This window comes from Camelus ferus, chromosome 7 (genome assembly GCF_009834535.1).
Source record: "Camelus ferus isolate YT-003-E chromosome 7, BCGSAC_Cfer_1.0, whole genome shotgun sequence".
Lineage (NCBI taxonomy): Eukaryota > Metazoa > Chordata > Mammalia > Artiodactyla > Camelidae > Camelus > Camelus ferus.
Window position 1 is genome coordinate 33,384,271 of NC_045702.1, and position 12,678 is coordinate 33,396,948.

The 12,678-nt window shown below is 37.6% G+C and overlaps 1 protein-coding gene across 3 annotated transcripts in view; it reads left to right on the plus strand.

Annotated features, from left to right (window-relative positions):
• The window catches only part of DOCK4 (dedicator of cytokinesis 4), a 405,529-nt gene that overhangs the window by 190,356 nt on the left and 202,495 nt on the right, over positions 1-12,678 (plus strand). For all 3 annotated transcript variants that reach the window (XM_032483672.1, XM_032483671.1, XM_032483673.1), the window contains exons 7-8: positions 144-228; positions 6,849-7,000. In XM_032483672.1, the coding sequence (XP_032339563.1) occupies positions 144-228; positions 6,849-7,000 (237 nt within the window). The remainder of the gene's footprint in view (positions 1-143; positions 229-6,848; positions 7,001-12,678) is intronic.

Consider the following 12,678-nt stretch of genomic DNA (forward strand, 5'->3'; position numbering starts at 1 on the left):
ATTGAAAAAAAAAATACAGGTGAGAGAAGCATGGTGAGTGATATATCAAATTTCAGGATGATACAGTAAAAATAATTGTTTTTAATATATTCTCTAGAGGTGACTTCAGCTTTTCACCCAAACTTGTGCAATTTGTTTTCTAGGCAACTGGGATTGGACCTGGTGCCGAGGAAAGAGTATGCGATGGTGGATCCAGAGGACATCAGCATTACTGAGCTCTACCGATTGGTGGGTATAGGAATCCTTGGCTCACAGCCTCGCTAATTTTGTGGTTTCTTTGACACTCTTCATACTTGACTGATTTCATAAGAATAGGATGTTCCAGGTTTAATTTGGAGCAAGTAGAGAGAATTGAGAGCTGAGGTGACCATGCCCCAAGTACAAAACTGAGATAATTTACCCATTTCTGAATGACCCAATGTTCCCTACTGAGCTCTCAATGCCCAGGCACTAGGAAGTAAAGCCAAAGAAGTTTTAAGGGTTTTTTATTTTGTTTTGTTTTGTTTTGTTTTTGCTAATCTTTGTATTTTGCCTAGTCTAGAGAAATGCTTACAAGTCATAAGTATTTATCTGTTGTGTTTCAGGGCAATGTTGTGACTAATAGTTTCCAGTTAGTGCTGACCAGTTAGCACCCTTCCCTGACCCTGTTATCACAATGTGCAAAGACTGTTGAAAATGTCTCCCTCTTGGTCTCCAAATACGGATCTAACTCCATCCCTCCCAGACTCCAGTCCTATCCTAAGTGCTTAAACTTGCCAGTAGTCCTAAGTTATTTGATCATACTGCCCGTAATGGCTTTACCTATGACTTGAGTGTTTTTTCCTAGTTACATGGTAGATTAAAGTCCACTTATTTACTTGGCATCTAGGTTCCTCAGATCTGGTTCCATCTGCCTTGTATTCAGCCTTGTCTTCATATTTTTATAATGTTTACCTAATTTCTTGATATTAACTAAGCTCTTCTAAAACCTCAAATCAAAGAAGAATGTGGTTGGAAAGACTTGCAAAACCATTACCCCAGGTATAATTTTGCTTTGATGTAGTTACTGTTGCATCTTACCACAATGTTCCAAGGAGGAGTGACTGTGGTAAATAGTAGACTCCCTTTTGGAAGATCCTGCCTCTTTTAGGGTAACTTTCCAAGTTTATGGTATTCTTCATAGAATAGTAGTTTATTATTGACCTGAGATTATCAGAAAAATGTGGGGAAAAAATCATCAGTAAGTCCATCAGGTGTAGGTTTCATTGAGAAAGAAGTTCTTAATATCCCTTTCTGTTTTTTCCTTAGTCATCTGTCTGGATTATCTACAGCTCATTATGTCTGTTGGAATAAATTTCATTTTTGTGGAGAATTTCCTTTACACTGAGTGTCTTGAGAGTGATGTTTCCTGCAGCAACCCTCTGTAGCATCAGTTCTCAGCAGAATATCTGGCACAGAACAAAACAAACACAGTGAGAGGTTGGTTGGAAGGGTGGAGGCAGAGATGGAGGAAGGGGATACGAGTATTCCAAGTTAAAGTCATCACTAACTATTAGCTTGTATAACAAACAAAATCTCTGTAATTTATTTGCCAGTCACATCCTCTAATGGGACACTTTTATTATAGTTCGCTTATTTAACTCATTGAGCATCATATTTTGTCTCTCGCTTTTGTTTTTATCTCCCTCTCAATTTGAAGTTTCTTCACAGTGGGTACTGTGTCTTATACTTTTGCTGTTATGCCCAAGGTAATCTAGCACAGTGCTTTGCATTTAATAAAGCAATCACTTAATGTTTTTGAAGTCATTCTGGTATTATGAAAAGACCATGAGTATAGATCCAAAAATCTAGGTTTGAAATTTATCTCTTCCTTATACCAGCTCTCTGAGCTTGGTCTTAATTGCTAAATCTTTTAGAGCTTCAGTTTCTTAGTCTGTTAAATACAGAAATAATTCTGATCATGTTTGTTAGGAATATTAAATAAGAAATGTATGTAAAATGCCTTTCCTTGACAGATAATGTTTGCAAAGCACCTAAGCATTCAGTCAGTTTTTATTGCTTTCTCATCTTTATTTCATCCTGACTAGAGAAGCAAGGTAGCAAGAATAAACAGAAGCTTAGTTATGATAGAAATTTCTCTTTCACAACATGCAAATGCAGAGGCAGGATCCTGGGCTTATTTGTGATTTCATGGTGTCAGAAGCAAAAATCTCTTATCTTTCTGCTATGCAGTGCATGTCTTCCATTATCAAGGATACTTCACAGTACAACATAGCTGCAAGAGCTCTAGTCATTACACCAGCTCTCCTGCAGTAGGAAGGAGAAAGATTTCTCTAAGTTGGCTCAACTGCTTTAATGAGCCTTCCTGGAAATTCCACACAATACTTGCACTTATATTTCCTTGTCCAGAACATAGTCACATCCCTATATTTAGCTAGAGATGTCAAATATTTGATAAGCACGTTAAAAGTGTGTGACACAAATATGTTTTATTTTCCCTTGTTTGGTTTTGTATGCATGTGATTTTATCTCTGTTCTTTTCACTTAATGTCCTATGTGGGATGGCAAATTAATTTCATCTCTTTCAACATTCTGATTTGTTAGTGGTGGCTGCTGGGATTGTTAGGTCAATAAGATTTTGGAGTCTCCTCTGAGCTGTAATTGATTAGCAATGACTACCATTGAAGGGTTTTTTTTTAAAGTATGTTATAGCTCAAATCCTAGTCCAAAGTCTTCATTTGATGGATGAGGAAAATAAAACATTGTGATTTTACATGAAATTTTAATTTCTCCTCTGTAGTGATTGCATTTTACTGTTTCTAAGCAAAGACAGTAGCCCAAGAAAACTCAAATGATGATAAGCTTTGGAAGGAAATGCTTCTTTGAGGCAGATTCACATTCCTGTTTATGACCTGACTCAGGAGTAATTGGGTTCTCTGGAACACTGGTCCTTTTCTTTAGGCAACATAAATGGGACTGACTATGTTGACTTCACCAGGGAGAGTTGGCAGGACCCACGCCTATTCCCTTGAGATGGTAGTAGTGGTGGTGATTTATTGCCACTCGTGGATCAAGGACCATGGCATGGAGGTAAAATGCCCCAGCAGAGGATGTTTGATTAATTGTTGCCACTTCTTTTCTTTTACCGTGTCTTCTCCGTGTCATATTTGAAGCACAGGTGTTTGCATTTTACTAAATTCTTGTTGCATCATTAGAGAAAAAATCTTGTTTTAGGTTTTTGATAGCCCTGTTAGCAGATCTTTCTCACCTAATTGTGTTCATCTAAGCAGTAAAAAGTGCTAAGCCCCACAGTGTTAACATATGTCCACTTCGAACATTTGGTTTCCTGCCAAGGACCAGAGCTCAAGCCTTCTATAAATAAAGAGAACCTTATTGGCTAGATTCTCTGGATATTTGTGCATGAGGAGTGCTTTTTTAGGAACCTTTCTTGGTTTTTATAAGATCATGTTTGCTGCTTGCTTTGTGATCCTCAGTGGGTCAGCCAGTAGTTTTCAAAACAAGAACAGGGAACATTTGGCAGTGTCTGGAGACATTTTTAGTTGTCACAATTAGGGATGATGTGGAGTCGGGGGTCGGGAGAGGTAATTCTGGCATCTGGGTAGATGCCAGAAGAAGATGTTAAATATACTACAAAGCCCAAGACAGAGAAATAGCCAGTCTAAATTGTCAGTAGTGCTAAAGGTGAGAAAACCTGGTAGAGACAAGTCACGCAATAATGAATGCTTTAGTGGTCATTAAAAATTTGCGTCACTTATATAAATTTTGGGAATGAATCTTTCTTTTCCTAATCAAAGGTCTAGTTAAACCACAAGCACATTTAGAGTAACTGGTAGGTGCCTTTGTAACCGTAAATTATTTCAGAGATAGATTTTTGTCTGTGTTATAATTACCAAAGTATAGCTCTTGAAGTGTAAACATGCCTTTTTAATTTTGTTATTGTAATAATATTTTCACAGAGATATTTTTAGCAGGTCCCAAAAGTGGTGAATTACCAAGAAATGAACAAGTCGTCATAACTTACTTTAGTTCAAATCCGTCTTAGGCTTGGAAGGATGGTGGGTGAGGCAAGAAGGGAGATTTCAGGGCCATTCCTGAAGATGCATGTCACCTGTACAAAGGGTAGAATTAGGCGGGCTTATCACTAGCATGTATACAAAGACCAAAGATTCCCAGGTAGCAATGTTACAAAAGATGCAACAGTCCATTTGTCAGTCAGCTGTGACTTGCATCTGTCCGCATATGATCTCAATCAGTGATTCTCAGCCCTCATTGCACATTAGAATCACCTGGGGAGCTCTTTAAACTACCACTGTCTGGACCCCCACCCCCTTGAAATTCTAATTTAATTGTTATGGGATAAAACCTGGGCATAAGCATTTTTTAAAAGCCCTCTTGGTGATTATAATGTGCAGCCAGGGTTGAGAACCACTGATCTAGATATATTGGATTCTTTGCATGAGTAAGGGAGCTAATTTTTCCCCTCAGTTTTCAGTGAATGTCATGATTGATGCTGGGAACTTGGCACTGTTTGAAGTAAAGACCAGACATCTTCTTGAGGTCTGTTCTTTGAATAAGGTTTTAATATCTGTCTTTCCAGCTCTAGCCTTTAGTAGTTATTCGTTTCTTCATAGCAGTTTGTGCTTGGTTACCCTGAACTTTTAAGTAAATCAGAAAATAAGTTAGCAATTTGAGAAAATAAAAAGCTGCTTTATGAGTTAAAGATATGTAGTTTTATGAATGTATGATGCTTCCTTTGCCTTGTTAAAAAGAATTTTAAAGGCACAAAATAGAGCAACCTTCATAGAAAAAAAAAGACAGAATTATGCTTTTTTCTAGTTAGAATATTTCTCTGCAGGGAGCTTTTTCTAGTAATTATGGCCAACACATACTGCAATGCTGAGGTCCACTTTATAAAAGAAAATGTATTTACTCTTCACTTTTACAGAGACATGCCCAGTGTACCTGTTGAGTATACATTGCATTTGGTTAATTGCACTTCTTTTGAGGTGTTTACCTTTCAAATAGTTCAAATTAAAAGCTAAGAGCATGAAAAAATTCTGGTAGTTTTATGCTGTTGCATTTATAGCTATAAATGTAAATGGCATTTTTGCGTTCAGATGTTGGTCAGTCATTAGTTATTGAATTATACTTAGAAACATAAAAAGATGGCTAATGTAGAAATAGGATTATGACCTTAAACTCAAGCAAAGGATATGGCTCCGTTGGAATTAATCCCTGAGAGATGTATATATATATATTTTATTGTCAAGTGAGCCAGAAATGGTGGCCTCCTTAGTGGTCTGTGTTATGAGATCACTAATCCTCCATGTTCTTAGCAGCTGTTCTCATAATACACAGCCTTTGTGTATGTTTTCCCTGTGCCCTGCTCCTGAGTTGGTTCTGCTCCAAATGTGGTCCAAGAACTAGCTGGACCATGAACTGTTTGTAACTGGTCCAAGTATAAAAATGGCAAGTAAATGTTTTGGAACCTTTATAACATTTTGACATTACTGTGACATTTTTATTGTATTTTATGAAAATATCAATCTGCAGTAGGCTAGGGGGAGAAGCAGCCTGGTCCTTCAGTGCAGGTAGTTTGAGAAGCACTGCCCTGGGTGGTTCCAAATTCCTGCTCGCTCTTTAGCTCTCTGCTCAGGTGTCACTTTCCCAAGAAGCCTGATTGCCCAGACATGAGTCAAGTTCTCCTTGTCTAGACTCTTAACGATAATCTGGTTCTTCATTTCATTCATCACAGTTGCAGTTTTCTCTCTGTATGTGTGACAGTTTTGTTGAGGTCTGTTCCCCTGAATTGATCAGCTCTGTGAGGCAGAGGTTATTTCTGTTTTTCCCCATTATTGCATTCCTAGTGCTGGGCACATAATAGATACTTAACAAATATGTACAGAATAAATGATCATCCCCATGTTCTCCTCATCCTTAGAACCACAGGTGGTTCCTTTCCTTCCTCAACCTGTGGCAACTCTTTCTTCTGGTCCTGCCCCCTAAGTGCAGCTTACGCTGACTGTATTAAAGACAGAAGTGAGATGTGGACACAGATGCTGTTCCGACCTTTAGACATCTCACTGGCTTTCTTAGGTTGGCCTCCCCATAGCCCCACAGCAAATTAGAAACATTTGCTTACTCTAGTGGTTGACTGTCATTGCCACACTGCCTGCCTCAAAAAACTACCACAATTTTGCAATTTTTAAAAAGTTTTCAACTAAAAAATTTTTTTAAAGTTCTTTAAGAGAACTTTGAATTATGAGTAATGTGAAGTCATAGCTGCATTGTTCAGCTCCATCAATGAAATAAATGAAATGATCAGTTAGATAGAATTTAGTCTGATTTTTTAAAGATTTTTTAAGAATTTGTTCTCACCTTGAGAGTTGACAGGGTACTAATAGAATCCTTTGAACTTCATGCTGCCTGAATTCTACTCAGTGAGTTGGTATCATTTTTTTTTTTTATTGAAGTTGACAATGTGTCAATTTCTGATGTACAGCATAATGTTTTAGTCATACATACACTTATTTTAATGTTAATGATTAAGAGGCAAATCTTGTTAAAGCAGGATTCCTTGATGATTGCCAACTTCACAGTTTCTTAATTTTAGAAGTTGGGAGAAAATTTGGAATTTAACATATAACTAGATACCCAAAATCACAGCAAAAAACAAACAAACAAAAACCCCAAAACAAAACAAAAAGACCCACTAAAACTAAAAAAAACCAAACCAAAACCAAAACAAAACCACAGGACATCATAATCACTCCATAGCTAACTAGTCTGTTGGTTTCCATTATTGTCTTCAGTCCATGCTGATCATGTTTTTGTGGGATATCATTCAGATGGAGCATCGACATCGGAAGAAGGACACCCCGGTGCAGGCCAGCAGTCACCACCTCTTTGTGCAGATGAAGAGCCTCATGTGTTCCAACCTGGGAGAGGAGCTCGAGGTCATCTTTTCACTCTTTGACAGTAAAGAGAATCGGCCAATCAGGTAACTGCGTGTGGAGATCTGACTTCAATTTCTTGATGTTCGAATGACGGATATTTGTAACTGGCAAGATATAAGATAGACGCCTTGTATACACTTTTCCTCTCTCGGTCTCAGTTTTTTCATCTGTAGAGCTCTGAATTTCTAAGCTGCCTAACCTCTGGGTGTTTCCTTAAAAGTTAGATGAGATAATGCATGGGAAGTTTTTTGAAAAACTCAAAGGGGTTATAGAATCATAATAATTATTGTTATGATAATAATAATTATTATATTAAATGAAAGTATGGTGTTGGTATTGGGTCTGTTATTTGTTTGAGTTATTTTATGTTGATAATGCAGGGAAGATGAAATATGTCTAAAATCTGAAGTTTGTTTACTTATCAAGGTCAACATATTATATTTTTCAAATTTTCAGTTAACAGTTACATTATTCTTACCCTGTCTGCATCAAATGATGTTGAGAGATAACTAAATACTTGGAAACCTTCTCATTAGAGTTTCAGAGCTGGGAAATGATAAGCAGTCTTTATATATATATTTTTCTTTCTCTGTCCTACCTGTTGTAGTTTTCTTAGGGCAAATTTTCAATATTTAGCAAAAACTTACAGTGGATATTTTGGTTGTTATCCAGTAGTTGAGACTTATTTTAAGACTTTTATGTTTAACATTTTTTTTAATCTTATAGTTCAGCACAGTGCACACCATCTGTTACATTAAAATTTTTGAATTTGAATTTAGAATTAAAAGTATATCACAAATTATACATACTGACCCAACTGTACCATGCTTTAAAAAATAATCCTTAACTAAAATGTTGACAGTTTTAAGCAAAATGAGCCACATATATTGTTTTATAAACACAAAATAATCCTGGAGTATTTCTTCCCTGGTTTAAAAAAAAAATATATATATATATATCTTTTTCTGTGGAATATTGTGAAGTTTATATTTAGTTCATTTATAAATTCTTTGGTGAATTAACTTATATGTTATTCATTATCTACTAGTTAAGAGTACTTCCTATTTCTTGACAGTGGACTATGTCCATAGAATTTAAAGGTGTTTTTGTGCAGCAAGGACAGAATTGATAATGTGTGGAAATAACAATGGTAATATAGTTTCAAAATCTACTTTATACACTGTTGGAGGAAATGAACCAGTGAGTTAAAAAAAACCTTGCCCTCTTCCCAAATCAGCATCACTAAAAAGGGAAGATAAAGGCATGAAAAAAGAATCCAAATTACAGCTTAGCACTGACTTGAGAAACGTGAAAGATTATTTAGAGAAAATACCTGTTTATATATTGAAGTGTGTGTTAGAGAGCTTGGCGTCCAGGTAGTTTACTTTAACTAAAATCTTCAGACCATTGTCTGTATAATGTATGGTCTCTAAAATGTTTAACAAACTCTACGAGGGGAGGGGAGGATATAGCTCACTGGTGGAGTGTGCGCTTTGCTTGCACGAGGCCCTGGGTTGAATCCCAGTATCTTAAGTAAATAAAGAAATGAACCTAATCCCCCTCCCCCCCCCAATTTAAGAAAGTTTTTTAAAATTAAAAAAAAGACTATATGGAATGTAAAAGGGAGAAATGAGCTCACTCTTTTACTGATTCCTATTCAGCTAAAGTTTTTGAGGAATCTCCATTCCTCTTTGCCATTAATGTTCAGATTGCACTGATAGGGTATTACTATTAGCTTATCTTTAAGTTTTGTCTTGTTATAAACATTTTCAGATTTTAAAAGATATTCCTTTAGGTTTTGATCAACAGAGTTCTTCTTCTTTTATTCCTATTTACTTGGTGAAAGTAGGAAAATAACCTGGCTGCAGAATCCCCAAAATATTGCTTTCCTGGTCCTTCGGTTCAGGCCAGGAGCTGGACCTTTTTCCTGCTCTGTGATGTGGTTGGGCTCACATGTGTGCCTGCCTCCCTCGGCCTCTCCCCCACCTTTTCCTTCCTTCCTCTCCTGCTCTCCACCTGTCCCCTTCTACCTCCCCACGTCCCTTTCCCTCTGTTACACACACCTGATATGGAAGGACCCTGGGTGAAATCAAGCCTGAACCCCTCCCCCGGCTTCTACTCACTGAGTTTGGCCATTGGCTCTCACTCCCCAAAATTCATAATTACTATAAAGGTGATTGGTAGAAGAATGTGTAGAAACAAAAATACACACTTACTAGGTGTTTGGAATAATCTCAGATTTCTTGACTTTCTGAGGCCTTGGATAGCACAGTGATTATTCTCTTCAGGAGTGTTCAGAACCTTGCCCTGAGTAGTTTGGATTCAAGCTGCACAGGGCAGTGTCACCATTACCTTCCTAAGAGGCCTTAGGATGCACAGATCTGAAGCCTGGGCTTGGTTCTTGTCTCTGCAGTAGATTGCTGCTGCCCAAGCCTTTCACTTACTCTGTCTTTTCCTTCATCTTGAAATGGGTGACAAGTCTTGCTTCCTTCATTGCTCCTGGCATAGCTGATGAGTGTAAAGTATTTACATCTTCCCAGAAAGAGGTATTCTAAATGTAAGATACGATTTTGAGACACTGCTGTGTTTCTTCTTATGCCCAGCAATGAATGTAGTGTGGGATGTGTGAGTATTTTAAAATCAACTTGAAGTTCTTTTCTAAACTGCTTATTTTAGAAAATTTCAGACATATAAAAAAAATAGAATACTATCATGAAGCCTCATGGACCCATCACCAGCGACAACAATAATCTACTAGGGCTGATCTTGTTTTAACTACAGCCCTTTCCATTTCTCCTCTTTGCCTCCAGTTTATTTGGTGTCAAATCCCTGACATCATAGTTGCGTATGTAAATATTTTAGAGTGTACTTATCTCTAAAAAAAAAGGATATAAAGAATTTATCACCCAAAATGTGAATATTCCCTTAACGTCTTCAATTATCCATTTCCAGTCAGAATTCAGATTTCTACTGACTGATGAATAGTGTTTTACAGAATTCATATAAGGCTTTTGTAATGTACAAGATCCAAAGGAAGTCCGTACATTGCATAGTTGAAAAGTTTCACAAGTCAACTTTTCAGCAGTAGTTTCCCTTTTCCTCTCTCTCTCAAATCCTTGTCATTTATCAAAGAGACTGGATCATTTGATTTTTTTTTCTTTTTCAGAATTTAAAATCCAATCCAAGTAATGAAATTCAGTAGCAAAAAAATGGTATAGGTAAGGGAATGCTTTTGTTGTTAAATAAGATCATTAGTGCTGTAATTTACAAAAACTAAAATATAGTCTAAGTGAAATCTTTATGGCATTGCCCTGACCATTAATCAAAGGAAGTCACCCTGTCCAGGTACAGGTGGAGGGGCCAACATGTGCAAAGCCTGTAGAGGTTTGATTAGGGAAAGTGAATGTCTGTTCCTCTCACAAGGCAGACAACTGGTTAGGACTTTTCATTTAACTTCCCTTCTCTAAGAAGCAAATAGCCAGCATTTTATTGAGTGCTAACCATCTGCCAGACTTTGTTCTGAACGCTTTAAATATATTATCAGCACTGACTGTACAGGGGAGGAAGCAAGGCACAGCAAGATTAGGAAATTTGTCTAAGGTGTTACCAAACTGGCAAGAAGCAAAGTAGAGGGGCCAAGCCAGTGATCTGGTCCCCAAACCTGCCCTCTAGACACCACCCCACTGGCCTCAGCCTCATCCCTCCTCCAGTGCTTCAGTATTTGAGCATTTCCATCATCGAGCAGGATTTTAGTGGCCAGAGTGAGAGCTGCCAAGACTGATAGTCTTAATAATAAGATGTTATAAATTATTGATAATGATAATACTGAAACTATTGTAGGGCCTCAGAAATATTCTGTGCTATAGAAACTGGGTTTTTCAAATTGAGTCCTTCTCAAGATACTTTCAGAATAGCAAAATGGCATCAACGCTTACTCTGTGTCACTGATCAAAACCTTAGATTCAGTGCTTGGAGATGTCAGATGCAGAAGGAGCCAACACGTGAAAAGTGCTCCCTTCTCATTCACTCAGTGGAACAATGATGCGCATAGTATTTCCTCAGTACCAGGAAGGGTATGTTTTCTGTCAGAAACTTAAAGCCATTTATCATTGACATTGGATGATATTTAGAAAGTTTGTTCATTTTACCTCAGACCAGTTTCGGCCTCATGATGACCTAGAATATTAAGACTCTGATGCCTGTTGCAGACACCTCTTACTGTGCTGGAAAGATTCAGGCGTATTCCGACAGCATCTTGCTAACATACACCTACCCTGTGCTGCTTTTCCTGTTTTCCTCCTCATTTGTTTGAGTAACACCACCTGCCCAGACAGAGCCCCCAGCAGGTACAGCTACATTGGACTCAAACATCAGCAAAGATAACATACTTTTATTTATTAGTCTGACACAATCTGACATGATTTCTCACCTGTAAAAAATAATTTATTAGTAAAAAGAAAAATTGACCATTTTTGGAGAGCAGCTACCTAGCTGAAAGTTTGTAATATCCCCAGTCTGTAAGCATATAGCTAGAAAAGCCAGAGCATCATCCCCCTAGATGGCGTCTCTTAGTTTTATTTTATTTTATTCTATTCAGTTCATTTAGCTAACACTTATATAATGCTTACCATGTGTCAGGTACTGTTCTAAGTTCTTTTAAAAATATTAAGTTATTTATCTTTGTAACAGCCCTATGAGGGAGGTTACCATTAAATCAGTCATCCTCGGTATCTGTGAGGCATTGGTTCCAGGACCCCCTTCAGATACCACAATCCACGGGTGTCCAATTCCCTTCTATAAAATGGCATGATGTTAGCATATAACCTAAGCACATCCTCCTGTTTACTTTTAATCATCTCTAAATTACTTGTACTACCTAATACAATGTAAATGCTATATAAATAGTTGCTGGCTCACTGCAAATTCCAGTCTTGCTTTTTGGAAGTTTGTGGAATTTTTTTTCCCTGAATATTTTTGATCTGCTGTTGATTGAATCCACAGATGCAGAACCTACAGATAAAGAAGGTTGACTGTATCCCCATTTTTTCTAGACGGGGAAACTGAGGCACAGAGAGATTTAATAACTTGCCCAAGGTTGCGCAGCTGGTATGTAGTGGAGCTGGTATTTTAGCATGCAGTCTGATCAGGCATCAGTACTCTTAATCACTTTTCCGTACCTGTTCTCATGACCTTCAGTATGTATGATATTCTGTTTTTTTCTGTTATCCATTCTTTACTCACCAGTGTGCAGCAAGGGGTCTGTTGAGGGTGTGTTTTTTAAGGAACTGGAGTAGAAGAGATGTGAGCTTGTTAAGAATTGACAGGAAGGATCCAGTAACAAGGGAGAGGCTACACTCAGGGAGAGGGAGGTCATTGCTAGATCAAGGTTGCTTCAGAGGCATCAGGAAACAGGCTTGAGATTGCAGGTGGGAAGGTCAGCCATGGGTCAGAGAAAGAGAGAAAGGAAAGGGAGAAAGGGCAAAGTGTAGATGTGCAAAAGCTGGGGTATAATATTAGGAGTATTGGGGGTGGGGGGATTTGTATAAAGAAATCAGACTGCAGGTCCTTCAGAGATATTTCGGGTTTGGTTCCAGACCACTGAAATAAAATGAATATCACAAGCAAGTCAGAATTTTTTTGTTTCCCAGTGTCTATAAAAGTTATGTTTACACTATATTGTAGTCTTTTAAGTGTGGAATAGCATTATGTCTAAAAATAAAAA